We start from the raw sequence: 27048 nt of genomic DNA, 5'->3' as shown, positions 1-27048 counted from the left end.
AATCCTATATATGAGCATGTGCAATTATTATCTATGGCCACAATATTTGGGCTTTAGTTCTACTCATGGCACTGAGACTGACACACATTGAATGCATTTTATAGTATTTTAAATAAAACATTCACATTTTGAATACAAATCCTCCCTTGTCAATTACTATATTTAGAGTGTAATCTATTGTGTAGAACCAAATCCATTACTTTACTGGACAGAACTGCTGCCCATAGTGGACCTCTGTGGCTTATATATCCTATTGATGTTCGTTAATAGGACACGCCATATGTATTCCGCTCTGCCAGCACTAAACATGGAAGGCGCAGCGCGAGTCACGTGACACAGAGAGTCGCCTCGCGTGACGTCACCGCGCCCGTTGCCATAGGAAAGAGATTAACGAAAGCTGACGCGCTGGGAGAGAGAATAACGGGGACGCCCTTGCTGTTACCGGTGGGTTCCACGTGATGTCTATTCTCCTGTAATTGGTGCTGATTTCTCTTCTTCTTGTGGTTCCGCTGAGGGAGGTGTCACTGGATCGTCCTCTGTATCTAGGCCCATATTCTTCACTATGGGGATTCTTGTATATACAGGGAAGACATGAATATGTGATGATGATTCTCGTGATAATTCTAGTCTTGGTGGTGATGTATTAGTTATTATTTGTTTCTGCAGAGTAAAGTGCATTCTACAACTGAGCTCTTTCCAAAGAACCAGCTCTTATTAGTTTTCACTGGATATAAGCTTATTCCTGTACAACTGAAAGGAGGCTGTAGTACCCTCTGGCCTGGATACAAGATGAAATACAGTTGGGCATGGAGGCATACAGGTTTCATATAGTATCCAGCAGCACATTTGCCCTCAGATGCTACATCTGGGCCTGTAGATCCTGCACACTCCAAGGTTGCTGAAGCTGATGTCCAGCTGGTCCCATAAATGCTGATAAATCTGGTGACTGGGCAGGAAGCGTAATCTGGTGGAGAAACCCTTGCTGAATGTGGGGGAGCATTAACCTACTGAAAAATTCCAGTTGGAACCCCTGCCAAGAGAGGCAACTCATGGTAGCAGGACATGGCAATACATGGCATATATGCCCATACTTACACCATTCACCCAAATTATTAATAAATAATATTAAATAAATAAATAAAATGCGCAGACTAGAGAGTGGAGGTAAAAATTGCCATGGCCTGTTTATTAGAACCAAAATTTTCACTTAAACTTTAATATACAAACTATGAGCCTAGTCATAAACTCTGACTCAGTAAAACCATAACCATACATCAGAGTCCATCCCATCACGGGATGACTATCCAAACCACTCTCCTTAGACCCATGTCCAACATTCAACAAAATAGGTGTGGGCGGGGAGGGGGCACAAAAGATCAGGCTCCTCGGGCAGATGCAGATAAAAAGGCAACCCAGCCCGTGGAGCACAGACACTTATAGCCCATTTACCGCCCCCTTCCACCAATCAGACCATTTTTACCAGGGTCCGGGTAACCCTACCCAGAACCCTGGGTCACAATAGGTCAATCAATCTGACCAATTAAGGGAAATCACTAGGCAGAATCAAACTTCTGCCCAGTGATTCTGACTAGAAGCGGGAAAACATTTCCCCCCAAAATCACAGGGTAAAAATAGCCTTACCATCACTGGGCAGAAAACCTTTCTAGCCAGTGACAGTCACCTAAAGGTCAGCAGGCAATGAAAGTATTGCCATGTGTACCCCTCCTTAATGTCCGGGGTCCCTCCATCCTGCACATATCACTGAGCTGTTAGTGTCCCTCGTGTCACTTCTACGGGCTGATCGATGGCTCCCCCGATCATCACACCAGCAATTGGGGCAGTGAGTTAATCCACAGCGAAGGCAGGATTGGAGCGCTCACGCCAAGCCTCCATACTTGAACCTGACCATTGTGGGATCCAAAACGGAACCTGGAAGACGATACAGTCCAGATTTCTCGTTCACTGCACCCAGTGGGGGCACCAGAGGACTTTTCTTATAACCTGGATAACCCCTTAAATCACACATTTCTTCTGACTTCTACGAGACAAGTTGAGCGACACGACTCAAGCCCTAAAAATCATAAAGCAAAAATCTGAGAAAAAAAGCAGAAGCCCTCTGATTTCTGAGATCATGGCCACAAGTGGTGCCCTGGGTTCATACAATGCATACGAATCCACAGTCTATTTCCTCATCCTTGGGCATGGCTGATGTAAAAATACAGAAGTAGCCAATGTTACAATTACATTACAGTAATACAACAAGTCACATTCTGGTGTGCCTGCAGTCATATTGCCCATGGCTACATCTGTAGGAGAGCTTGGAGATTACAAAGTAAATGGAAATTATCACAAAATAACTTTTTTATCTTCCAGAGAAAGACAAGTTTATACCGCTTTTTTCAATTCCTTCAAGTAAAAGGCCATTGATTGAAATGACTGAAGACGGGAGGAGAATGGAAGAGGAGGAACGTGGCCCTGGCGCCGTCTTCCAGGTGTTTGTCCTCATGGAGGACTTGCTGGAGAAACTGAAACTTCTTGATTTTGAAGAGGATTTACTGAGAAGGCACAATATGCGGCCAATATCTCGGTAAGTGGAGTGTAGACATATTGACCAGTCATCTCTTTGTTTTACACAGAAGTTCACAAGATAACCCTTAATGGACAGCAATTCTGGGTCTCCTCTCAGGTGATTACTTACCTAGTCCGAGATCTCCCTCAGCTTCTCTTCTGGTTGCCACTTTAGAATAGACTGAGTGAGAAGATGGTGACATTACCAGCAGTGCTCACTCCATCCACTAGGCTCTACTGGTGTCTAGTTACTGACATCAGCATACTAGCGTCTTTTACTACCCCTTAGGACTATTTATCAGGTCAGTTATCAGGAATGAACGTTTGTATAGATGCCTGGTCCAGATAATTCGCCCATCTACTTTCACACTAGTGTTTTTGCTGGATTCGGCAGGGTTCAGCAAAAACGCTTCCGTTACTGATAATACAACCATCTGCATCCGTTATGAAAGGATCCAGTTGTATTATCTTTAACATACCCAAGACGGATCCATCATGAACAACATTGAAAGTCAACGGGGAACAGATCCGTTTTCTATTGTGTGCGAGTAAACGGATCCTGCACCATTGACTTGCATTGTGGGTCATGACAGATCCGTCTTGCTCCGCATCCCATGACGGACAGAAAACTGCAGCATGCTGGGGTTTGCTCTCCGGTATGGGAACGCAACCAAACAGAACGGAATGCATTTTGGAGCACTCTGTTCTGTTCAGTTCAGTTTTGTCCCCATTGACAATGAATGCAGACAAAACGGAAGCGTTTTTCTCCGGCATTGAGATCCTTTGCCGGATCTCAATATCGGAAAAGTTCAATGCAAGTGTGAAAGTATCCAACATATGGTGCCGAGTTTGGGTGATCCATCATTTATGCAGCACATAAAATCATCGCTTGTCAGCAGCATATCTTCCAGTGTGAACAGGGATGTGCTACTCACAAGCATTAAAAACAGTATCGGAACAAAAAATCGGAGTAACAATGAGTAATTCCTGTACAGAGCAGGTCATGGCTGCTTATAAATGCAGCTAACCTAGTGGGCAATGATTGGGAAGAAACTGTTCCTTCCTGATTGCTGCCCATGTTAAACTAGTCCTTACTCCATACATCCATTAGAGCAGGAATGCAGATCCTTTTCTTGTCTGAGGGCCGCATTGTCCAATTGAACCATTCCCAAGGACCGCAAGAAAGCTTAGAGAGGTTTTACCATATGAGACAAATTAATACAATTACTAAAAACACCTAAATATTACTTTTATCATAAACACAATTCCTAATAGCTTTTTCTATTTATAATAGCTTTTTTTTTCTCTAGGGAGCAATAATCGGGTGTAATAAAATGGCCATTGCACTAATACGGTAGCACACAAAACCCGTTAGGTTACTTCAGAGCAGTTATCCGCTCTCCTCACTACTCTTGCTGTCATGAATTAAGATATCAGCTGTTGTTGTAATGGAGTTGGAGAAACAGCAAGTCTTTCACTTCTCCCATAAACTACAAAGAAGATAGCTGAATGTACTCATGGCCACTTCTCCACTTCATCATTTCGGAAATCCCATAGCAGTGAAGGGAGAGCAAGTTGCACAAGCGTGGCCACCTCTCCATTCACCACTATGGGACTTCCAGTGCTCGACTGTGTTCAGAGGGTGGGCACACATGAGCGGCTGCTCTCCCTTTACTTCATTGGCCCCGTTCTGGAGATAGGAGCAGGTCTCAGAGGTGGGACCCACACCTATCTGACTTTAATGTGAAATGCCATCAGTTTCCAACATGGGAATACCCCTTTAAATGTTGAATATTATAATCCAGAGCAGTGTTCACAGTTCTGCCGGTTGACAATGGAAATGGTAGACAAGCTTGTTGATAGACACTCCTAGCTAAACTCCTATATTGTGGTGGAACAGTTAACGGTCCGTGAGATACCGGACTGGCATTGCAGGAGCGCACGGTGTCAATGGCTGCTATGACGCCACGTGCTTTGTGCCGCCGCAGTACAGTAATACACGTGTATGATCTATACCAGTGTATTACTGTACAGCAGCGGCGGCACGAAGCGCACGGCGTCACAGCAACCAATGACGCCGTGCGCTCCTGCAATGCCAGTCCGGTATCTCATGGACCGTGTTCCACGGACGTCTGCATGAGGCTTAAAGTCTTTCCCACTTTCGGTTATTGTGCAGCACTTGGTGTAAAGACTGTATATCCTTGAATTCAAGTCAGCATAACAAGTTCTGCACATACATTGAGCCAGACAGGGAATACTGGGAGATCTCAGTGAAATCTGAAGAATTGTGTATGCAGTCCTGGACTATAATACAGAATTTAACATTTACCGGGACAGATGACCCCCAAAACACAGCTGCTCAAATCGAAGTATAGCAGAGGCACCCCTGCGCTCAGGGGAAGAACTTCTCTGTGCCTGTGTGTGAACCTTAGGCACACGAAGGGTCATAAATATCTCTGTTATTCCCTTTAAGGTCTCCCTGCCATATATTTTTTTGTTCTTTATTATCTGTGTGCTGTAGAGGTGTGTTGTAGGATTATTATATGTATATAACACACTTTTTAATATTTTCTTAACAGGCTATATTTTGCAGTACCAACCAACCCTGGGGAACAGTTCTACATGTTCAGTACTCTTGCTGCATGGCTTATAAATAAAGCTGGACGTGATTTTGAACAGCCCCAAGAATACGATGACCCAAATGCCATCATTTCCAAAATTCTTGCAGAGCTGCGTTCATTTGTAAGTGCATGCTTAAAATTAAATTGAAACGTTGAACACTATGTCTAATCTGCAGGCAGCATGTTGTAGAGCAGGAGGAGCTGAGCAGGTTGATATATAGTTCTGTGGGAAAAGTTATACATTTACATCTCGGCTTAGGAGTCAAGTGGGTTGTCTTATCAGTGATTGACAACCTACCCTGTATGACTTTACATATAGAGATCTCTATCAATCACTGAGTAGGACCGCCCACTGGACTCCTAATCATGGAAAGTCCTGCGATTTAAGTTAATAAATTACAAGTTTTACTGAATCTTTTCCTATAAACTATATATAAATATGCTCAGCTCCATCTGCATAATAGCATGCTGCCTGCAGATTGCCTTGGGTTTTCATGGTGATAGGTTTGTTTAACCACCTAACTGTTCTGCCCAAGCTCAGCTCCGGCTTTGGGAAAAGAAATTAAAGGGGTTCTGCATTTTTTTTAAACTGATGATCTATCCTCTGGATAGATCATCAGCTGTTTGAGAAGGAAACACAAAAGGGGTTGGTCAGCACATCCCATCCAAATGCGCAGGTGCACGCTGCTATGACTAGAAACATAAAACAACACAACATATAATGCAATAGCTCTCTGCAAACCAAATAAAGTAGAAAAACATATTTTAATGCTTATGCTATGCTAATAAAGTAGAGATACTTGGCAAAAACATTTTGTACAAAATTATTTGAGCCCGTCTGCTGCACGTCAAGGCGATCTCTGTAAGACGGGTCCTAACACTAAATTCTGCCTGTTATGTGCCATGACGGCTACCAGACAATTCAGGGGGTGTAGGTTCCACATGCATGCTGGGTCCCCTTTAATTTTCATCATTTTTGGTGCCAAAATGGCCTCCGTTGAATACAGAGGATGCAAGTACCAACATGCGTGCCGAGTCCACTACCCACTCCATACCTCTCCTGGTGTCAGGGGCTTCCATTGAGTGAGGAGGAGCAGGCTAAGCTATTTAGTATAGTATTTTGCACTGGAGGTGTAGCTGACTCCAGTCGGTCGTGCACTCCTGTAGCCTGTCTGCCTCATAGGCTGATTTTAATTAGCATGAGTATAAAGCTTAGCCTGCTCCTCCTCAGTCACTTGAAGTTCCTGACTCCAGGAGAGGCATGGAGTGGGTAGTGGACTCAGCATGCATGTTGGTACGTGCATCCTCTGTATTCAAAAATGATAAAAATTAAAGGGGACCCAGCATGCATGTGGAACCTACACTCCCTAAATTTCATGGTCGCTGTCATGGCACATAACAGGTAGAACTTAGTGTTAGGTTCCCGTCTTACAGAGATCGCCTTGACATGCGGCAGACGAAATGTTTTTGCTAAGCATCTCTACTTTATTAGCATAGCATAAGCATTATAATATGTTTTTGTGCTTTATTTGGTTCGCAGAGAGCTGTTGCATTATATGTTGTGTTGTCAGCTGTTTGAGAAGGAAGAGGCGCTGGCAGTAGTGCCGCGGCCTTCTCGCTGTTTACCGCAGGCCCAGTGACATCACGACTAGTATCATTTGCCTGGGCGGGGCTAAGCTCCATTCAAGTGAACAGAGCTTAGCCCCGCCCAGGCCATTGATACTTGTCGTGACGTCACTGGGCCTGCGGTAAACAGCGAGAAGGCCGCAGCGCTACTGCCAGCGCCTCTGCCTTCTCAAACAGCTGATCGGCGGGGGTCCCGGGTGTCGGACCCCCGCCGATCAGATGCTGCTGATCTATCCAGAGGATAAATCATCAGTTTAAAAAAACTGCAGAACCCCTTTAACTGTTCGGGCAGAAAGTGGAGGGGGGAGGGATACTTTAGCTGCTGATATCTCCTGAGTGGTAGCAGCTAGAAGCATGGAACTGGTCTTGTTTGAAAGCACTCCAGGCCAAAATGACAGCATTAGTCCAAGCAACAGAGGAGATATCACTGTTAGAAATCGAGTTGGGAATAATCGCGGGTAAAACCTGCTTTTTCTTTTGCTTTCAGCTGTATTTACTGCATCCCGATTTCTAACAGTGATATCTTCCCATGTACTGAAGATATTTCTGGCATTGTCTGAGGAATGTCAGCTTTCAAACAATATAAAGCCCATATCTCTAGCTGGTACCAAACCAGAGATATGAGCAGCTAAAGCATCCCCCCTCCCTGTCAGTCTGGAGGAGAGAGAGAGCAGCTGCAGAGCTGACAGGCGGCAGGAGAAAAGGAAAATAGTACAAATATATAGAATTGTGACATAATCATCACTGTACGGACCCATATAATGAAATGATGTTGTTTTTAGCACACAGTGAACGTCGTAAATAAATTCAACAAAATAATGTGAAAACTGCTGTTTTTATTCTTTCCCCCTAAAAATTAAATACTAAAAGTTATTTAATACACTATATATACCACAAAATGTCACTAAGGGGTTAAAAATGCAATAGTGTCCCCCTGAGTTGTGTACCAACAAGATTTACTGTAGACACATATTAAAAACCTAGAATAAAAAAAGTGACATTTTTGGGAAGGTTTTTCCAATTTTAACGTGACTGTTAAGAGGTTAAAGGGGTTCTTTGAGATTTTCCTCAGGATAAGTCATCAATATGAGATTGGCGGGTGCACCCCCACTGATCAGCTGTTTGAGGAAGTCCCCTCACTCACTGGGGCTCTTGTGAGCGCCACGGTCTCATGTAGCGGCTGTGCTTAGTATCTCAGCTCAGCCTCTTCACAGAGCAGATCAGGGGAATGCTGGGAGATGGACCCCCCGCCGATATGATATTGATGACCTGTTCTGAGGATAGGTAATCAATATTAAAATCCTGGATAACCCCTCTTTTTATGAGGATTTACTGCTGTGTGAGAATCGGCATGTTGTGATCATGATGCTATATATTGTTTTGTTCAGGGTGGTACCGCAGATTTCCCCCCCTCTAAACTAAAGGCAGGCTATGGAGAACAAGTCTGCTATGTCCTTGACTTCTTGGCAGAAAGAGCCTTAAAACATATAGATTTTACATGGAAGAGGTAAGTTACCCTTTAATGTTAGTTCTCCTGTCTATCCTCTGGGACCCCCCAGTGAGTTTGAGAATGTAAGGGATGCAGTTCTTGTAAAAATCTTTTTATAGATTTTTTTCAGTTATATACGCTTCGAGTTACAACATATAAGAGTTTCCAGAATAAATGTATATTGTATAAAAAGATAGTATTCAGGTTGTATCTATAACATGGGTTTGTTGGTAATGTAAATTTTATTAACATTGTGTAATAATAACAACGCTATATATAACAACATCATTATTTAGTTATGCAATTTCAGCTTTACTAACATAGGTTATATCTATAACATGAGTTTATTAGTAGTGTAGATTTTATTGACATTGTGTAATAATGCCAATGTTTCATAGAATAATAACAATTCTCAGGTATGTCCTGTCCATATAGTCAATTGCAGTGGTTATCTATGTATTTGTCGTATGGGAAACATATCTTTTGGATTGCCAATATTGCAGGTATTGAAATGACTGTTAAACTGTAGTTATAATGTAATAACAAATAAGTGTGCAGGTTTATCTCTCAAATATTCCAAGTTGAGAAGGGTAAAAGGTGCTATCCATCCAACTGTTCCATCTATAGTGGAAGGAAGGATTTTTATCTTGGACTCGGGCAATTACTCTCTCGAATGAACAAGTGTTATTGACTGTTCGCCAAACTTCTTGTATGTGGGGGGTATCTCTAGATTTCCAGTTCCAGTTTGGTAGCCATGACTATATGTGCTATTATGGACCTATGTTCATCTGGGAAATCATTGAGGCCTATAAGAAGTAGTGCTAGTTGTGGGAGTATATTTATTTGGTACCCTAGAATGGAGTCTAGCAATGTCCTTGTAGCGGACCAGAGAGGTTTGATTGCATCGCATGTAGCTTTCCTTCCACACTGTCTCCAGCATCTATCTGTAGGGTTTGGAAAAATTCAATGAAGCTTGCTAGGTGTGTAATACCATCTTGGATAGGTTTTGATCAAGGCTTCTCTGTGGGTGGCCATTCAGGTAGATCAGTTTCTAGCTGCAGGTCTTCCCTCCATTTCTCCATATATGTATTTATGGACATGTTTTGTGTTTCTGCTAACTCATTATAGAATATCGAAATTCCTCTAGATTTCCTAAATAGCTTGGAGGTCAAGGTCATATCTTGTCATTTTTTCCTGTCAGAAACTTTATGTTTGGCTATAAATTCCCTTTATATTAAAAAATTTGTGAAAATCTTCTTTTCCCGGTTTAAACATAGTTTTGAGATCTGTAAAGGAGGTGAGTGTCCCCCCCCCCAAAATAAGTCTTGGAGGGTGGTAACACCCATGTCCTTTCATGGTCTTGTAAGAATTCCAAGGTGGAATCAGATAAAGGAGAGTGTATCCTTCCCTTTCTCTGCTTGAGGAACCATTTCCATGTGTCATCGGACATTTTTATTACATCTATTGGAGGAGAAAAACCCCAGATATGTGCCAATAGTCTAGATCGCATTGAGATCTGTCCGCATACATTTTTTTCTATTTGGACCCATAGTTTGTTGGGGTTGTGAAACCACCAGTGCGACAGTTGGTCCAGTATCGCAGAAAAACAATAGTTTTGTATATGTGGGGCCCCCAGGCCTCCTTTTTTGTGGTGTCTGGTGATAATTTTAAAGGCGATTCTGTTTTTTTTATCGCTCCAGATGAAGGATTTCAGTTTTGCATTTACAGATGTAAAGTACGTTTTTGGTATTTTAATTGGTAGTGATCTGAAGAGGTACAGTAGTTTCGGCAAGAGCAGCATTTTATATGCCGCTATCCTGCCCAACCAAGATATCTTATTTTGTGAGAATTCAGCTTTGTCTTTTGCAATTTCAGTGGCTAGTTTAGGGAAGTTTGACTCAAAAAGGGATGCAGTTCTGATGTAGTTCTGCACATCCTTCACGGTTTTTCTTGCCCAAAGAGGTCCCCATATGGATGCCGCTAAGAGCCCTGCTGTGCAGGGAAAACATTCTGCTTTGTAAGGCGCCTACAGAATGATACCGCTGGTACTCTCTACGGTGCCCACATTTTGATGGTGGGGGTCTGAGTTTTCTCCAGTTATGGCTGTTGGCAAGGGGCACAGGGGGTAACTCACAGCTGCTATGCCAACTTGAAAATTTGTGCCACTTTATGTTAATGTGTTGGAGTCATTTTCTCAATAAATGCATAGAAACCAATGATTCTAAAACGAATTGTTGAAGCCGTTAATTTCATACGGTTTCAGACCAAGCTACCCGTCAGAGGAACTGGAAGAAGAGGTTGTGGCGGAAGACGACGCAGAGCTAACGTTGAATAAGATCGAAGATGAAATTGCTGTGAGTTTATTATATATCCGCTATACTCTCTTTTTACTATATCTATGCAGCACACATTCAAATAGACTTCCAGTCCACCATTACTATTGTACTCGGCCATGAATCGGTGTAGATTATTGGATAACCGTACATTAGTTATACAGTAAGGCTTTATTATATAGGGATTTCATGGTACAACAATTTCTGCTGGTTTGCATTCAAAAAAGAACATACATCCCAGATGTGATTTGGTGTATGTCTACGCGCTTGATCGGTACAACAATTTCAATGGATGACATGTGTACACTGACTTCTTTGCGTGCGGGGGTACACATTACCCCATCCCACAGTTTGCTCATAATTAGTACTTTTCCTTGGCGCACCATGCACTTTATGGCAATAACTAATACTTTGTAACTGTTTACTAGGAGGAAGATTCAGATAATGATGAAGAACAGTTCATAGATTTAAATGTTCTTAAGGCGCAAACTAGCAAATTGGTAAGTACCTTTATATTAATGTATGAAGCATAAAAGGTCTCCCGGACAAGTCAATGCACATTAATGACGTGTGCCATCTAGGTCTGGAGGTGTCTTCATTCCTGAGCCCTCCTGATAGCTAAAGCCAAGACTCGTAGCTAGACGTTCTGGAGATGGAAATATTATATTTTCATCTATGTTTTAAGATGATCCTGACTTCAGCCAGAGCAATGTGGGACAAATCTTAAAGGGCTGTTATGTCACAAACTTTTTTTTCATGCTGTTGTTTCACATTGCCATTTTTTTTTTTGCAGTTTTAAAGGAAATCTGTCACCAACAACCACCCTATTAAACTGTTTGCATAGACACATAGCTGTAATTCACCTGATTAAAACGCTGATTGTCTTTGGCTGATCCAAGACTCCGTTCCGGAGTTATGATGCTTTTTCTTAATATGCAGATTAGGCATGTGGTGCATTGAGGGCGTCACCTTTGCTCTTTTTGCACCCAAGCTCCACTCCTTTCTGTGGTCACCCCATTCCTCACTGCTTTGATTAGCAGGGCCAGGCAGTGGCAAGGTCATAGAAATGAGTGGGTGCAACAAGAGCAACGGTGACACCACATGCCTAATCTGCATATTAAGAAAAAGCATCATAACTCCGGAACGTATCAACTCGAGAACAGAGCCTGGAATCAACAAAAATAATACAGTGTTTTAATCAGGTGAACCACAGCTATGTGTCTATGCAGACAGTAGGTACGGTAGGTCGCTGGTCACTGATTCCCTTTAACTACTGCAATTATTTGTATGGGTTTTAAGATTCTATTTGAGATGCAATTCTATTTTGCTTCAAATCTCATTTCATTGTGAAATACCAATGAAAAATAATTAAAAAGCAGGTATTTAAATGTCACATTACACAAAGTGTACTACATGATTTGGAAAGGATGTGTAGTGGAAGCATTGAAAAACCACAAGGTGCAGAAACACAATGACCCAGATTTGCTAATCTGTCTGTGCCGAGAATCAGTTCAAAAAGTGGGGCAGTTTGGCACAATTATGGTTTTTACAACTCTTTGCGACTCGCTCTAAAATGTGAGATTAGAAAAAAAAAAAAGGTTGTGTCTTCACCTGAAAGGGTGTGACGTAAATGTGACGCTTTGCGGGAAAATTGTGCCACAGATCTGGCATAAAATTCTGTCTCCAAGTAAACCAACAATGGTTGGGGTAGAGCTAGACAAAAGCCTCTCCCTGTGCTTCCCCGGGGATAACAGCTGCTTATCCTGTGGTGAGAGGTCGTCCATACTGGCCCGCTCCTTCTAAAGCTCCGTTATTTGATTAGCTTGATCATAGGACACAGAGTGCACGTTTTTAAGCTTCATTGCAGATAATCTTACCTAAAAATTCTGAGATAAAATGGAATTGCATAGCGTACAGTACTCAGTGCTTTAGAAATAATAAGACGTATTCCCTTTCTTCAGAATGAATCTTCTAAGCCAGGAGAGATTTTGGAATCCAATACAGATGCAGCAGAGTGGTACCTGGAGGTGGAGCGGGTTCTCCCTCAGTTAAAGGTGATCGTCAGAACAGACAATAAGGTGAGCAGATATCAATAGATACCGTCTTGCTGAATGTCTGGGTGGGGACTGTGTTACATGCTGAAATATTTCCCATGTTTTAATCCTAGGACTGGAGGGCTCATGTGGATCAAATGCATCAACACAAAGATGGCATGGAAACCTCCTTAAGTGAAACAAAGGTGAGATTGCCTTTCTTGCAGAGAAGCTTTGGCTTGGAGCTACAGTCAGCTGTTTTGAAGGCTCCTGACAGCGACTGTTCTTTTAAAAGGGTTTTTCAAGATTAAAATACTGATGACCTATTCTCTGGAAAGGTCATCAATATGTGATCGGTGGGGGTCCGACACCTGCGACCTCCGCCGATCAGCTGTTTGAGAAGGTGCCAACGTTCCTGCGAGCACTGCAGCTTTCTCCATCGCCGTACATTGTATAGTGGCTGTGCTTGGTATCGTGCTCAGCCTCATTCACTTTAAAAAGCTTGGAGAAAACTGTCCAATCACACGTCCGTGGTGTATTGCGGATCCGCAATACACCCGGCCAGCACCCCCCATAGAACTGCCTATTCTCGCCCGCAATTGCTGACAAGGTTAGGACATGTTCTATTTTTTTGCGGAGCCGCGAAGTTCGGGGCCACTCTCCGGAAATGCAAATGCGGAGAGCACATAGTGTGCTCTCCGCATCCATTCCTGCCCCATTGAGAATGAATGGGTCCGCACCCGTTCCCGATATTGCGGAACGGATGTGAACCCATTTGCGGACGTGTGAATTGACCCTTAGGGGGTTAAAGGGTGCCACCATTAAATGTTATTTTAAAATAATTCAGTGTGAAAAACATACATTTACTTTCTGTTAGAAAAATGCTCCAGTAGTGAGGTATTCTCTTTATTATTATCACAGCCCCTGGTGTTTAATCTGTATAGTAATGTGTATGTCCACCTACTGAGGCGGTTGCACATTCTCAGTTCCAGCCTTCAACTGCCACTGGTCATACAGGTGAAACCCGAAAAAATTAGAATTTCGTGCAAAGTTCATTTATTTCAGTAATGCAACTTAAGAGGTGAAACTAACATATGAGAAAGACTCATTACATGCAAAGCGAGATATCTCAAGCCTTTATTTGTTATAATTTGGATGATAATGGGTTACAGCTTATGAAAACCCCAGTCACAATCTCAGGTCCCCTTTGCTCAGGGGATAAGGATTAATTAGCTGACTAGAGTGTGACACTTTGAGCCTAGAATATTTAACCTTTTCACAATATTCTAATTTTAAGCTGCATTAATGCAATTCCTTTTAATTTGTATTACTGAAATAAATGGACTTTTGCACAATATTCTAATTTTTCGAGTTTCACCTGTATATACTGTTAGAAGCTGTGACAGTTACAGAGGACTTCAGCAGAAAGGACACCCCCTGAGCTGTAATAGGGAGAGACCTCCCCGCTGCGCTGTGATATGTAGAGAGCAATAGTAGAAAGAAGACACAGCTGTATTAGGGAGAGTTCTGCAGCAGAAAGGACACATCCTGATCTTGTTAGAAAGAGACTGCGCCTGCCAGTCTACTTACAATTTATCCCAGTTTCTAACTCATAGTAACTGAAATTGACACCAGATTCTAGGTGGTGTAGATTTCAGTTTCCTGTTCACTGAAAGCCAGAAGAGTCTGTGCCTCTTAATAAATTTGGTGCATCTTACTACAGCGACTGTATAGTAAGTGCTGTAGGAAACAAAAGTATTAGTCCTAAGGCTGGGTTCACACAGGCATTGCGGGTGACGTGCGGGAAAAGATGCGGGTGTGTTGTGGGAAAATGCGCGATTTTTCCCCGCGAGTGCAAAGCGTTTTAATGCGTTTTGCACGCGCGTGAGAAAAATCAGCATGTTTGGTACCCAGACCCGAACCCGGACTTCTTCACAGAAGTTCGTGTTTGCCTTAGGTGTTGTGTAGATTGTATTATTTTCCCTTATAAGGCTACTTTCACACTTGCGTTAGGAGCGGATCCGTCTGGTGTCTGCACAGACGGATCCGCTCCTATAATGCAAACGCTTGCATCCGTTCAGAACGGATCCGTTTGCATAACCATGAACAAAAAAAAAAAAAAAAAATTTTTTTTTTTTTTTTGTTCATGATAATGCAAACGGATCCGTCCAGACTTTACATTGAAAGTCAATGGGGGACGGATCCGTTTGAAGATTGAGCCATACTGTGTCATCTTCAAACGGATCCGTCCCCATTGACTTACATTGTAAGTCTGGACGGATCCGTTTGCCTCCGCACGGCCAGGCGGTCACCCGAACGCTGCAAGCTGCGTTCAGGTGTCCGCCTGCTGAGCGGAGCGGAGGCTGAACGCTGCCAAACTGATGCATTCTGAGCGGATCCGCCTCCACTCAGAATGCATTAGGGCTGGACGGATGCGTTCGGGGCCGCTTGTGAGAGCCTTCAAACGGAACTCACAAGCGGAGCCCCGAACGCTAGTGTGAAAGTAGCCTAACATGGTTCTAAGGGAAAATAAAAGCATTCTTAATACAGAATGCATAGTAAAATAGGGATGGAGGGGTTAAAAAAATAATAATAATTGAACTCACCTAATCCACTTGTTCGCGCAGCCCGGCTTCTCTTCTGTCTTCTTCTTTGATGACCTGGGAGGAAAAGGACCTGTGGTGACGTCACTGCGCTCATCACATGGATTTTCACGCAGCCCCATTCACTTCTATGGGGCCTGCGTTGCGTGAAAAAACGCAAAATATAGAGCATGCTTCGATTTTTCACGCAACGCACACGTGATGCGTGAAAATCACCGCTTATGTGCACAGCCTCATAGAAATGAATAGGTCTGGATTCAGTGCGGGTGCAATGCGTTCAACTCACGCATTGCACGCGCGCGGAAATCTCGCCCGTGTGAACTCAGCCTTAAACAGGATTGCAATAACTTTGTTTACAAAGGACGCTTGGAATGGGTTTTCTACATGACGCCCAGTAGGACCAGATGATTTGTACATGTAATGTGTAGAATGGGGTTAATATTGAATGGATATGTGCCTCCTCTGTGCTTAGCTTACTATTGATCTGTACATTACTCCTATACAGTTCCTCCTCATACTGTATGGAAGTGAATTGTAGAAGATGTTAGTTCAGACTCTTTCAGTGAATTAAATAATGCTTAGTCGGGTATTCTGGAGGGCGCAGGGATGCATGGGGGAAGAGAGAAAGTGACGCTTATTTAGCTTATGAAAAAAGTGTGGGCAAAGGTGAAATTGATCAGGGGAGTTGGTGGGGTAGGAGAGCTTTCCCCATTGTGGAACAATAACCTGTTGCCAGAATTCATTTCTCTATCAGGAATCCGAAATTGGGAATCCCATGGAGTAATGAGGATAGGTCAATTGATTGAGACTAGTATATTTAAATCATTTCAAGGTCTACAGCAGGAATTCAACATTCCCAAAGTGTGGTTCTATCAATATCTGCAACTGAGACACGCCTATGAGGTCACGATAAGGAAGGGATGCACTATTGCAAAAGTGGATGTGGTCCATAAACTGGTTCTCCCAGCTGGAGGAAAGAGAGGTTTGATATCACAGGTGTATACTCTGCTTTTAGACAAATTTCTGGTAGAATTCCCCCTTACTAGGATGAGAAAATGGGAAAAGGATTTGGGGGACATCCCTAAGGAACAGTGGGAAGATATATTGGAGGCAGTTCCGAGAGTGTCTGTAAGTGAACAGGGCAAGTTGTCACAACTATTTATCATCCACAGAGTTTACAAAACTCCAGTATTTTTGCGGAAAATTGGAATTAGAAATGATGACAATTGTCCAAAATGTATGGCGGAAGGTGCAGATCTATTTCATATGCTTTGGTCTTGTCCAGTGCTAAGTAGATATTGGGATGAGGTGTTGACTTTGATTAATCGTAACCTGGAGTTGAGGGTGCAGAAGGACCCTAAGATATGTTTGCTGGGATATGTGAAGGAGATTGGTGGGGGAGAGGCGGTCAAGGTGGCAGTTGGGAGACTACTGTATGTGGCCAGGAAATTGATTGCCTTTAGGTGGATCCAGGGGAGTCCGCCAACGGTGGATGAATTTGTGAGAAAGGTGCATGATATGTTAACATTAGAGAAGGAAGTGTTTGTTAGGAGGGGATGTCCCTCGAAGTTTGAAAAGTTGTGGAATGAATGGTTGTCTCACACTCATGTTGTAATATAAAAGATCTTGGAAATTCATGCTCTGATCTGGGGGGGGGGGGGGGGTTTAGTTGGTGGGGGAGGGGGGGTGGGTGCTGTTGGGGTTATAACAGTCAAATGACTTTGTAAATGATTTGTCTATATCTTGGTATATTCATTATGTACAATGATTGTAGAAGATGTAACAAATATATGGACAGATGATAATGTTTTTATAATTGTGTATATTTGTGATTCGGAGGGGAGAAAACTCCAAGAAAATTGTGATACAAAATGTATTGTGATATACCAATTTTATTTGAACAATAAAAAACGATTTGATTGAAAAAAAAAAATAATGCTTAGTCTGTTAAACGATGTGCATTGTGTTTCCAGGGATATCTGGACAAGCTCCACAGCGAAGTCAGCAAGACCTTGGAGAAGGTGGGCAGTCGTGAGAAGTATATCAACAGCCAGCTAGATCCCATGATCCAGGAGTATCGGGCTGCACAAGCCCAAATGAGCGAGGTAATGCTGGCAAATACTGTAGATTTCATTGAAAATGTCTCTTTCTGGCCCTTAGTAGAATTTGAAGATATCCCATATTTTTGGTGATTGCTATACTTGGAAATGTGTAGTAGAGCCGAACACGGCACTCACCCGGGAGTAAAAATCTTCTAGCTTTATTGCTTTCTGCGGATTACATAAACATGGACTTGAACATCTAGGCGACGGGCGTTTCGTGCATACCTGCACTTCGTCTGGCCTTCCCACACAAACTGTGGTACGCCCCTTAAAGGCACCTAATGAACCACATTATACAGCACCTGATACAAATCATAGCACTAAAAACAAGGATAAAAATGTGTACCGGAGAGACCGGGAATTTCACCCAAACCTAACAGTATTGCGCTTCCTTAGGAGATATTTCATAAAAACACACTAAGGTCATACCTGTCGTTTAACCCTAGAGGGCCCAACGCACCGGTTTTTATGATAATTTCTGCCTCCTTTTGTAATAGCATTTTTTCTCGATCTCCTTACCTGTTGTAAACGGAATAAACCACAGAACCGCATTTGGCCAATATCGCCTCCATGTTGCTCGCACATGTGGTCGATCAATCTCGGTGCTCCCACCTTAGTTCTAAGTGAGCGTGCATGCTCGCCAAAGCAAACCTGCATCGCCCTGCAGGCAAGTCCACGTGGGCTGGCGCAGTGATATGACATCACCGCACCAGCCCGCACGTCCTGGCTCGCATGCATATGAATTACAGGGGCATATATGCATGTCTATATATACACCTATACATTGGGCCCATATACAAGGGACATATATATCTATCCCCACATATATACTGGCCATACAGGGCCAATATATATATATATATATATATATATATATATATATATATATATATATATATATATATATTAGATATATATATATACGTATAAATATTCAAATCTCCCCCTTAAGACAGCTCGGAAGCTGTCTTACATTTAGAACTGCCGCTGGATGCGCCAAAGTTATGGAGGGGCCTGGACCTCTTGATAACTTCGGCGGATCCACCGCCAGTTTAGGGCTTTATTAAGACCAGCGTCTAAAACACCGGTCTTAGTAAATGTGCCCCAATAGCTCCCTACATATAGCAAATGCAAATGGCTAATGCTTAAATCCTGGTCTTGGTTTAAAACTTAGATTGTCAGCTGTCAAACAAGAGCAGACTCAGATCTCGATATACATCACTCGAGATATGAAGGGTTAAAGAAGCCCTTAACCCCTTAGCTGGCTGCGATCTCAGCGTGTGTATAACCTGCATACAGACTGGCATCATTATAGTATACAGTGGGAGACACATATGCAAACTGTTATAATTCCCACACCATTTACCTTATTTGGATGTAAATACCCTCAAATTAAAGCTGACAGTCTGCAGTTAAAGTACATCTTGTTCGTTTAATTTCAAATCCATTGTGGTGGTGTATAGAGCCAGAAAATGTTAGAATTGTGTCGATGTCCCAATATTTATGGACCTGACTGTAAAAAGTATACACCAAATATCAACATCCTCTCCAAATAGGTATGCTCACATCTTCCAATACCATGATATCCTACCCAGCAATTATATAGTGTTCAGTAATGTATTCAGAAAAACAGGTAGTGCACAATTTGTGCAAAATTGCAGCTGTTGCTTTATTACAATATGTATTGAATTGCATAGAATGAATTAGTTGCTTGTTTTTTTTCCCCCTCATAGTTAAAAGAGCAACACCAACAAGTAACTGAAAAGGTGACAGAAAAGACACGAATCCTGTCAGAGGTAAGTAAGCATTTCATACTTTTATGGTTTTTCCATCTACATCTATTTTGAAGTTACCGTATGTATATAGGCTGTGCACACTGCATCAGAGCCCTGTGTTTAACATATCCATAGAAAAAAAAAAATACCCCTAAAGTAGGTGAAAGTATATACAAGTCACAATTGCCCACGGGGGCAAAATCCCTAATTGGCACCCATTTCCCCTTAAAATGCTCCTTCTTAAGATGGATAGCTTCCAGATATATAATGCAACAAACGAATATATATATATATATATAAAAACCCATCCATTTGCCAATAATATATATGTGGGAGCGTAGTCAGTTCTACTGATGTGATGATGGGGCCAAATTAAGGGTTAAGTCGAGTGACTCGGGAAAGAAATCGTCACAGAGACACAGGGAGGTCCGTTCTCCATAAAATGACCTTCAATTTAGGCTACATGCACACGACCGTGCCGTTTTTTGCGGTCCGCAAAAAACGGAAGCCGCCCGTGTGCCTTCCGCAATTTACGGAACGGGCGGCCATTGATATAACTGCCTATTCTTGTCCGTTTTGTGGACAAGAATAGGACATGTTATATTTTTTTTTGCGGGGCCGCGGAACGGAGCAACGGATACAGACAGCACACGGAGTGCTGTCCACATCTTTTGCGGCCCCATTGAAGTTAATGCGTCCGCATCTGAGCCGCCAAAACGACGGCTCGGATGCGGACCCAAACAACGGCCGTGTGCATGAGGCCTTAGTGTCAACATGCGTGTATATATACCAATGGCATATCATAATGGCTTTAGGCCAAAAAGGAATGAAATTATTACAAAGGTTCTCGTAGAAGTAAAGACAAAGTAATATGATTGTAAGAGCTTTGTCGCACTCTGTGCAGATATTGCTGTGCAAAGGGTTCCCACCCCAGTTTACAATTAATAAAAAATCACAGCAGATGATCTTCATTTGGAATGCTTTTATTTGCTGAGTACATTAGGTAGACATGTGGCAGTTCGTGTTAACGTTTTCGGCGCGTAGGCCTTCGTCAGACACTATGTCACATATATACTCTTCCTTCAAGGTGCTATATGCACCATTCTACTAGGTGTGAACACCCTCTCTATCCTGGCTACCGACTGCGGCATAGTGTCTGACGAAGGCCTACGCGCCGAAAACGTTAACACGAACTGCCACATGTCTACCTAATGTACTCAGCAAATAAAAGCATTCCAATTGAAGATCATCTGCTGTCATTTTTAATTAATAGTAAAGACAAAGTACTCAGCCTTGAGTTTAGAACATTCTGATCTAACCATAATGTCAAAATGCAAACTTCAGCATGAGAATAATTGAGTATGAGAAAGAAGGAGGGGGAGAGCCCACTGTGAGGAGACGGGAACACAATGGAATAGGTAGGATGTCCTTCACAATAAATATGCATATATACAGTGTTGTAAATGCAGAGCTCAATGTAGTCATTGCAGCACTGCTATTTATGTTGGCGTATCCCTTAATCCAGTCTGGCGTATAATTAAAACGGGGGCTGTGTTAAAGAGGACCTTTCGCCACTCCTGACACGCCTGTTTTAATACAACATGCATTCCCCGTGTAATAACAATTCTGGAGCATCTATTCTTATGTCTGTATGTTCTGCCATTCCTGTATTAATTCAGCTAGAAGTTATGAAAGAATTGCTAGCAGTCTGCAGTAAGGGTACAGAGGGGTGGTAACCAGTTGGGGAGGGGGGTTGTACCTGCACAGACTGACTCTATCCAATCAGTGCTGACATTTTCAGACTGTGCAGGTACACACCCCCAACTGGTTACCACCCCTCTGTACCCTTACTGAAGGCTAATAGCAAGTCATTCCTAACTTCTAGCTGAAATAATACAGGAATGGCACAACATACAGACATAAGAACAGATGCTCCAGAAATGTTATTACATGGGGAATGCATGAAGCTATTAAACCGGCATGTCAGGAATGGTGACAGGTGCTCTTTAAGGTGGCCATACACTTTAGATAGAAGAACTTTTGATGTTTGAACAGTCAATCATCTGGGGAACAACCATTTCACACACACAGCCGTACACATTTTAGTCCATATTGGGTGTTACAGTTGTGTAAACTGCCCATACTTATCCAATGAAAGCAGGCGATGGACCAAACATCTTTCTGGGAACTTTTGTTCAAAAACAAAAAAAGATCTTTCATTGACAAATGATCGTTCTTTCAATGAAAGATCTTTTGGGCAAAAATATTAAACGGCTGATTTATTTTTTCAAACGGTAATGGTCAAAGATCTTATGTTGTTACATTTCAGCTCCAATAAGTCTGGTTACTTAATGAAGGTGGTGATGTTCTTCTCCAAGTAAACCTTCAATAGTAAGAGGTATAAGAGCTTAAAGGATAACTGTCGTATTTTTTTTTTGGAGTATTGGATTGTGGTGATTAATATCTCCTTGGTGGCCCTATTTCAACTTTTCACTGTGTATTCAATTACCCCTTAATCCCACATTTTTGTTCCCTGTACTGCCTACTTTTACCTGTTCTTAAAATAGGGTTGCTAGGCATGGTCCCATAGACTGAGCAGGCAGCGCACAAGGTCAGATTACTGACAGCCAGGGACTGTAGTAAATGATTAAAGCCAGGTCCTCCCCAGCAGCTGATAACAGTGCCTGGAATGTGTGCACTTATCCCTGTCCCTGCGCTTGGCAGACGCTCCCTCACTCAGCAGAGCTGGAGAATGCAGAGTTGAAGCAGCGCAGACCAGGGAAGGGAGATCTGTCGTCTGCTCAGTGTATAAATGAAAGCAACATGTGGTAAGAGGACCCCTTTGTGCTGCAGGAGATTAACCCTTTAGGGGGGAGGGCTCTGGTTACTGACACTTTTGGGGGGCTATTGTTACTGGCTAGTGAGGGCAGGCGGAATTAGTTTCAGGGTGAGGGCAGTGGTGGCCATCTTAACTGAATAGTGAAATTGCAGTTTTATGCAGACTGGTTGCTAAGGGCTGAATCTTATTAAATATGGGGTAAGTCAGTCTAATAGTAAATTCTGGAATATCATGTTATTAGTAACTACATATATGAAAATTGAAATTAGGGTCTAAATGTGACAGTTATCCTTTAAGACCTTCTAGATGGAGTTCATAATAAATGTCCATGAAATTATATTATGATTAATATAATTGTCCTGCACCAATTCTGATGGTATTTCGGCATATTCCTTTTCTTCTATTGGTTTGGATGCACACAATGTACCCATGACAATGCTGTACCTGACAAAGCTGGGCACGTTGTCTTGCAGTTGTGACTGACATTCTGCCGCAAATGTTGGGCCTGTAATTTCAAGTAATTGTATCTAAGCACAGAAGTAGAGGTGTACATGTCAATTGCTCCTTCAAAGACTTAGCTCCTAACTGCATACCCTACTTCTTTTTACATTGAACTCCATAATGTGACTGGATACACAGTCAGTTTCCATGTGCCCTCTAGTGGAGGCTGCAGGTAGCTGTTACATTGAAAGGCTTTTCTAAACCCTCGCTAATCTTTTAGTCAATAAAGTCCCCACTAGGCCGCAGTGGTCACTCACCATTTTACACAAATCACAGAACGAGGGGTAGAAGCAGCAGTCCAAATATCTTGCAAAAAGTTGTTCTCGTTTATTCCAGATGCAGCATTTTGGCTTATAGTCTTTATTAAACTTGCTTCATAGAGGCTATGACAGCCGAAACGTTGCATCTGGAATAAAGGAGAACCACATTTTGAAAGATATTTGGAATGCTGCCTCCATCCCTTGTGTGGTTTTGGATTTCTCGTCTTTAGGGATGAGTTTGACCAAATTCCTTTAGGGGCACGCACCCTCACATTTTGAGCACTAGGAGTATAGTCCACTATTTTTTTATGTGACTGCTACAGCCAATTAGTAGCCTCAGTGGTCACATGTTCACGAATGGCACACGACTGCTGAGGTCACCCACCAACCTGCAGCTGCCCGGATCAGAGATTACTTCAATCACGGCCATTTATCAACTGACATGTCATGGTCAATAGCGACTGCAGCATGGTGGTTAGACAAAGGGAAGGTGGTCCCTCTATCCCCGATTGAGTACGATTACTATACCCCCCAGCCATTCTTTTGTTAAAATATTTTTTAAACGGCATCGCTGTGATTGTACAGACCCACAGAATTAGGTTATCATATTCTGATGTTTTATATATTCACGTTTTTAAAAGCCATAATACCGAAACTCTATAGTAATGCTGGACCTTCTTTTTTCACTCCATTCCACCCTCCCTTGTTTCAAGTTTTTTTTTGCAGTTTCTCAGTACATTACATTTGGTATGAAATGGGGCCATTAAAAAATACTACTTGTACTTCAAGAAAACAAACAAAAAGGAAAAACCGCTGACCCCCACATTGGTTTGGTCCTGAAGGGTTAAGGCTGTTAGTGAAAAATTTGAAACACATCAAACTGAATGAAAGTCTATGTACAGATGTAGCAGGGTTAGCACTCAAGCTCTTAGGGCTACTTTCACACTTGCGTTTTGTGCAGATCCGTCATGGACGGATCCGTTCAGATAATACAACCGTCTGCATCTGTTCAGAACGGATCCGTTTGTATTATCTGTAACATAGCCAAGACGGATCCGTCTTGAACACCATTGAAAGTCAATGGAGGACTGATCCGTTTTCTATTGTGTCAGTGAAAATGGATACGTTGACTTACATTGTGTGCCAGGACGGATCCATTTGGCTCAGTTTCGTCAGACGGACATCAAAAAGCTGCAAGCAGCGTTTTGTTGTCCGCTTCCAGAGCGGAATGGAGACTGAACTGATGCAAACTGATGCATCCTGAGCGGATCCTTTTCCATTCAGAATGCATTAGGGCAACACTGATCCGTTTTGGACCGCTTGTGAGAGCACTGAACGGATCTCACAAACGGAAAGCCAAAACGCCAGTGTGAAAGTAGCCTAACTCAAATTTCTTAACTCATCGCGTTATCTTGAGACAAAATCCATTGAAAAGCAATTGAAGGTGTTTGCTTCACGCATTTAGTGAGTGTTAACTCTACTACATCTGTATGTAGTAACTCACATATAGCATCTTATGAAGTACATCCTGTTGGAGGAACCCTTTCTCTGTTGTAATACATTCAGGGGCACATGGCCCTGGCTCAATGAATATTTATTGTATTATCTGGGATAAATATATAGAAATAAAAAATGTTAATTCAAGTTATTTATTTTAAGCTAAATGAAGAGTTAGAGAAGGTAAAGCAGGAAATTGAAGAAAAGGGAAGCAGCATTTCAGATGGTGGTAAGTATGAAGGAAGGAACGTTATTGTGATTGTCATTTCAATGTGGTACATTCACACGAACGTAAGCCGTCAAAACTGCGGTTCGCAATGCACAGGAACTGGCTGTTCGAATCCCATCTTGCGGCGCAGACCCATTGACTTGAATAGGTCCACGATCAGCAATATGCAGCAAACGATAGGACATGTCCTTTCTTTTGCAGTGCGGAGGCAGCGACCCAAAAAGCCCTCCATTCCGCACCGCGCCGAAACTTGAGAACTGCAGACCCATTCAAGTCAATGGGTTGTTTGCAGTCCACAATACGGGCATGGACCGCCTACGGTCGTGTGAATGTACCCTTAGTGTAATTCAGGAGGGCGACTGAGGGCTCCACTTGGGGTCAGAGATGGAGGCATGACTTGTATTATAAGGTTACTTGTCCATGTAAAAGTATGTTCACACATTCAGGATTTGATTTAGGATTTATGTGCCTATATCTTCATCAAATCCATTGGCTGGCGCCAATGACATTGGAGGCTGATCTTCATGTGGATCCGTTGGCACATACGTGACAGAATGTAAGTTTCAGCCTCCGATTTTTGCTGTGGCTTCTCGAAGATACCCTATGATGGCTTCCAGCTGGTAAGAAGGTCATTTATTGATAACCATGTCTGCTATTGCTCTTATGGACGTCTAAAATGGGTCGTTGCCCAGACGCGGCCAAGAAAATGCTCTGTTCTAGTCTGCTTCAGTGCACTGATATCCTGGAGTTCAGAGTTAGACTCGTTGGTGCCAGCAGCTCTGTATCACGTCATCTCTCGCTAAACCGGTTCTACTTTACACCAGTTTGATCATCTCACGCCTGTGCTGTGTCTCGATCTAATTTGTATAATTATAAAAAGAGTGATTCCTCGAAAATCAGGCAATGTAGAAACATAATAAAAGCAGCTTTTTAATCAGCATGATTAACCCTATGAGGAGTTATGTCTGGTTTCATAGGGTTGATCATGCTGACAGATGCTTTTTCATTTACACAATAATTGCAGGGTTCAGAAGCGTCCAAATTCACATAAGTTGTTTTATAGCTGTGTACATTTAACCTCTTATGTACGTTTGCTGTGCAGCCGAATGCAATCTGTCGTTACTGGCGTAACAAAGCCCCCCAACACCTTCAGACAGAAACATATAATCATATGAGCGATACGCTCATATGATTATATGTTTCTGTCTGAAGGTGTTGGCATCCTGGGCCGTGTTGTGAATGTCATATGAATAACCTAGTAAACAGAGGATCTATCAGTATGCCTGGCAAGTCTCTTTGAGTAATTGGTTGCATTTCTTCATACACTAACACTGCTGGAATTCCTTTTTTTGCAATTCATATGTCGCTCCTCTGTCATTCCTCCAGGAAACGTGAATAAATGATCAACTGAGTGTTACCCTTCCCCTTGTCAATGTCCCTACACACGTTGAGATTAATAAATCATCTGACAGCGTCAGATTGTGTACACACATTGTGGTAACACCCAGTTTTCGATTATTTTTCATACAGTACATTTTCAAGAGAGATAACAGAGGGAGACCTCAATACAGAGTTCTAAGATAAGGCCAATTAAAAATGTTCTTAAAGGGAATGTCACCAGTTTAAGACTACTTTCACACCTGCGTTTAGGTCGGATCCGTCTGGTATGTGCCCAGACGGATCCGCACCTATAATGCAAACGCTTAGATCCGTTCAGAACGGATCCGTTTGCATTACCATTTTTTTGTTCATGATAATGCAAACGGATCCGTTTTGACTTTACATTGAAAGTCAATAGGGGACGGATCCGTTTGAAAATTGAGCCATACTGTGTCAACTTCAAACGGATCCGTCCCCATTGACTTACATTGTAAGTCTGGACGGATCCGTTTGCCTCCGCACGGCCAGGCGGACACCTGAACGCTGCAAGCTGCGTTCAGGTGTCCGCCTGCTGAGCGGAGGACAAACGGTGCCAGACTGATGCATTCTGAGCGGATCCGCATCCATTCAGAATGCATTAGGGCTGGACGGATCCGTTCGGGGCCGCTTGTGAGACCCTTCAAACGGAACTCACAAGCGGAGCCCCGAACGCTAGTGTGAAAGTAGCCTTATAGTGTCCTAACTAAGGGCAACATACTGGCAGATCTCCCTAGCAAAATACTGGGTCACTTTCTTTAACTGTATTGAACAGCTCCAGCACATACCTATGAGTCCTGATAGTCCTGAGCTCCTGGCTTTCTCCACCTCCTGCTGCTATTTCAGTCAGTGGTAGGCAGGGCCGACGCCACCCATAAGCAGAGTAGGCCACCGCGTAGAGCGCACTCTGCCTGGGGGAGGCGGCGCTCTGGAGTCCGAATCCCGACTTGCCGGCGCCTGCGCCACTCCCCCTACTTGTGATCCATCTCTGACATCATCTCTTGCGGCTGCTTGACTCCTTCTGTTCGTTCCTGTACTTGCCGGCCGGATCATGGATGCGCTGCGATCCTGCGCCGGTGTTTTGCCACTTTTCTATACCCGGAAAAAAGTCTATACCCGGAAGTGATGTAACTGCACCGGAAGTCACGCGGACGCA

The 27048-nt window shown here is 42.8% G+C and overlaps 1 protein-coding gene across 2 annotated transcripts in view; it reads left to right on the top strand.

Annotated features, from left to right (window-relative positions):
• Positions 1-364: 364 nt before the first annotated feature.
• Positions 365-27048, top strand: part of IFT57 (intraflagellar transport 57) — a 40140-nt gene continuing 13456 nt past the window's right edge. Inside the window, exons 1-11 of one of the 2 annotated variants that reach the window (XM_040424909.1) lie at positions 365-444; positions 2374-2587; positions 5148-5310; positions 8204-8322; positions 10568-10658; positions 11066-11137; positions 12599-12715; positions 12805-12876; positions 17247-17378; positions 19109-19171; positions 24410-24476. In XM_040424909.1, coding sequence (XP_040280843.1) covers positions 2433-2587; positions 5148-5310; positions 8204-8322; positions 10568-10658; positions 11066-11137; positions 12599-12715; positions 12805-12876; positions 17247-17378; positions 19109-19171; positions 24410-24476 — 1051 coding nt within the window. In that variant the 5' untranslated portion in view covers positions 365-444; positions 2374-2432. The remainder of the gene's footprint in view (positions 445-2373; positions 2588-5147; positions 5311-8203; positions 8323-10567; positions 10659-11065; positions 11138-12598; positions 12716-12804; positions 12877-17246; positions 17379-19108; positions 19172-24409; positions 24477-27048) is intronic. The other variant, XM_040424910.1, reaches the window with a different exon arrangement.

This window comes from Bufo bufo, chromosome 3, assembly GCF_905171765.1.
Source record: "Bufo bufo chromosome 3, aBufBuf1.1, whole genome shotgun sequence".
NCBI classification, from domain to species: domain Eukaryota; kingdom Metazoa; phylum Chordata; class Amphibia; order Anura; family Bufonidae; genus Bufo; species Bufo bufo.
Note: the sequence above shows the minus strand (reverse complement) of the source record. Positions and strands in the feature narration are given on the sequence as shown.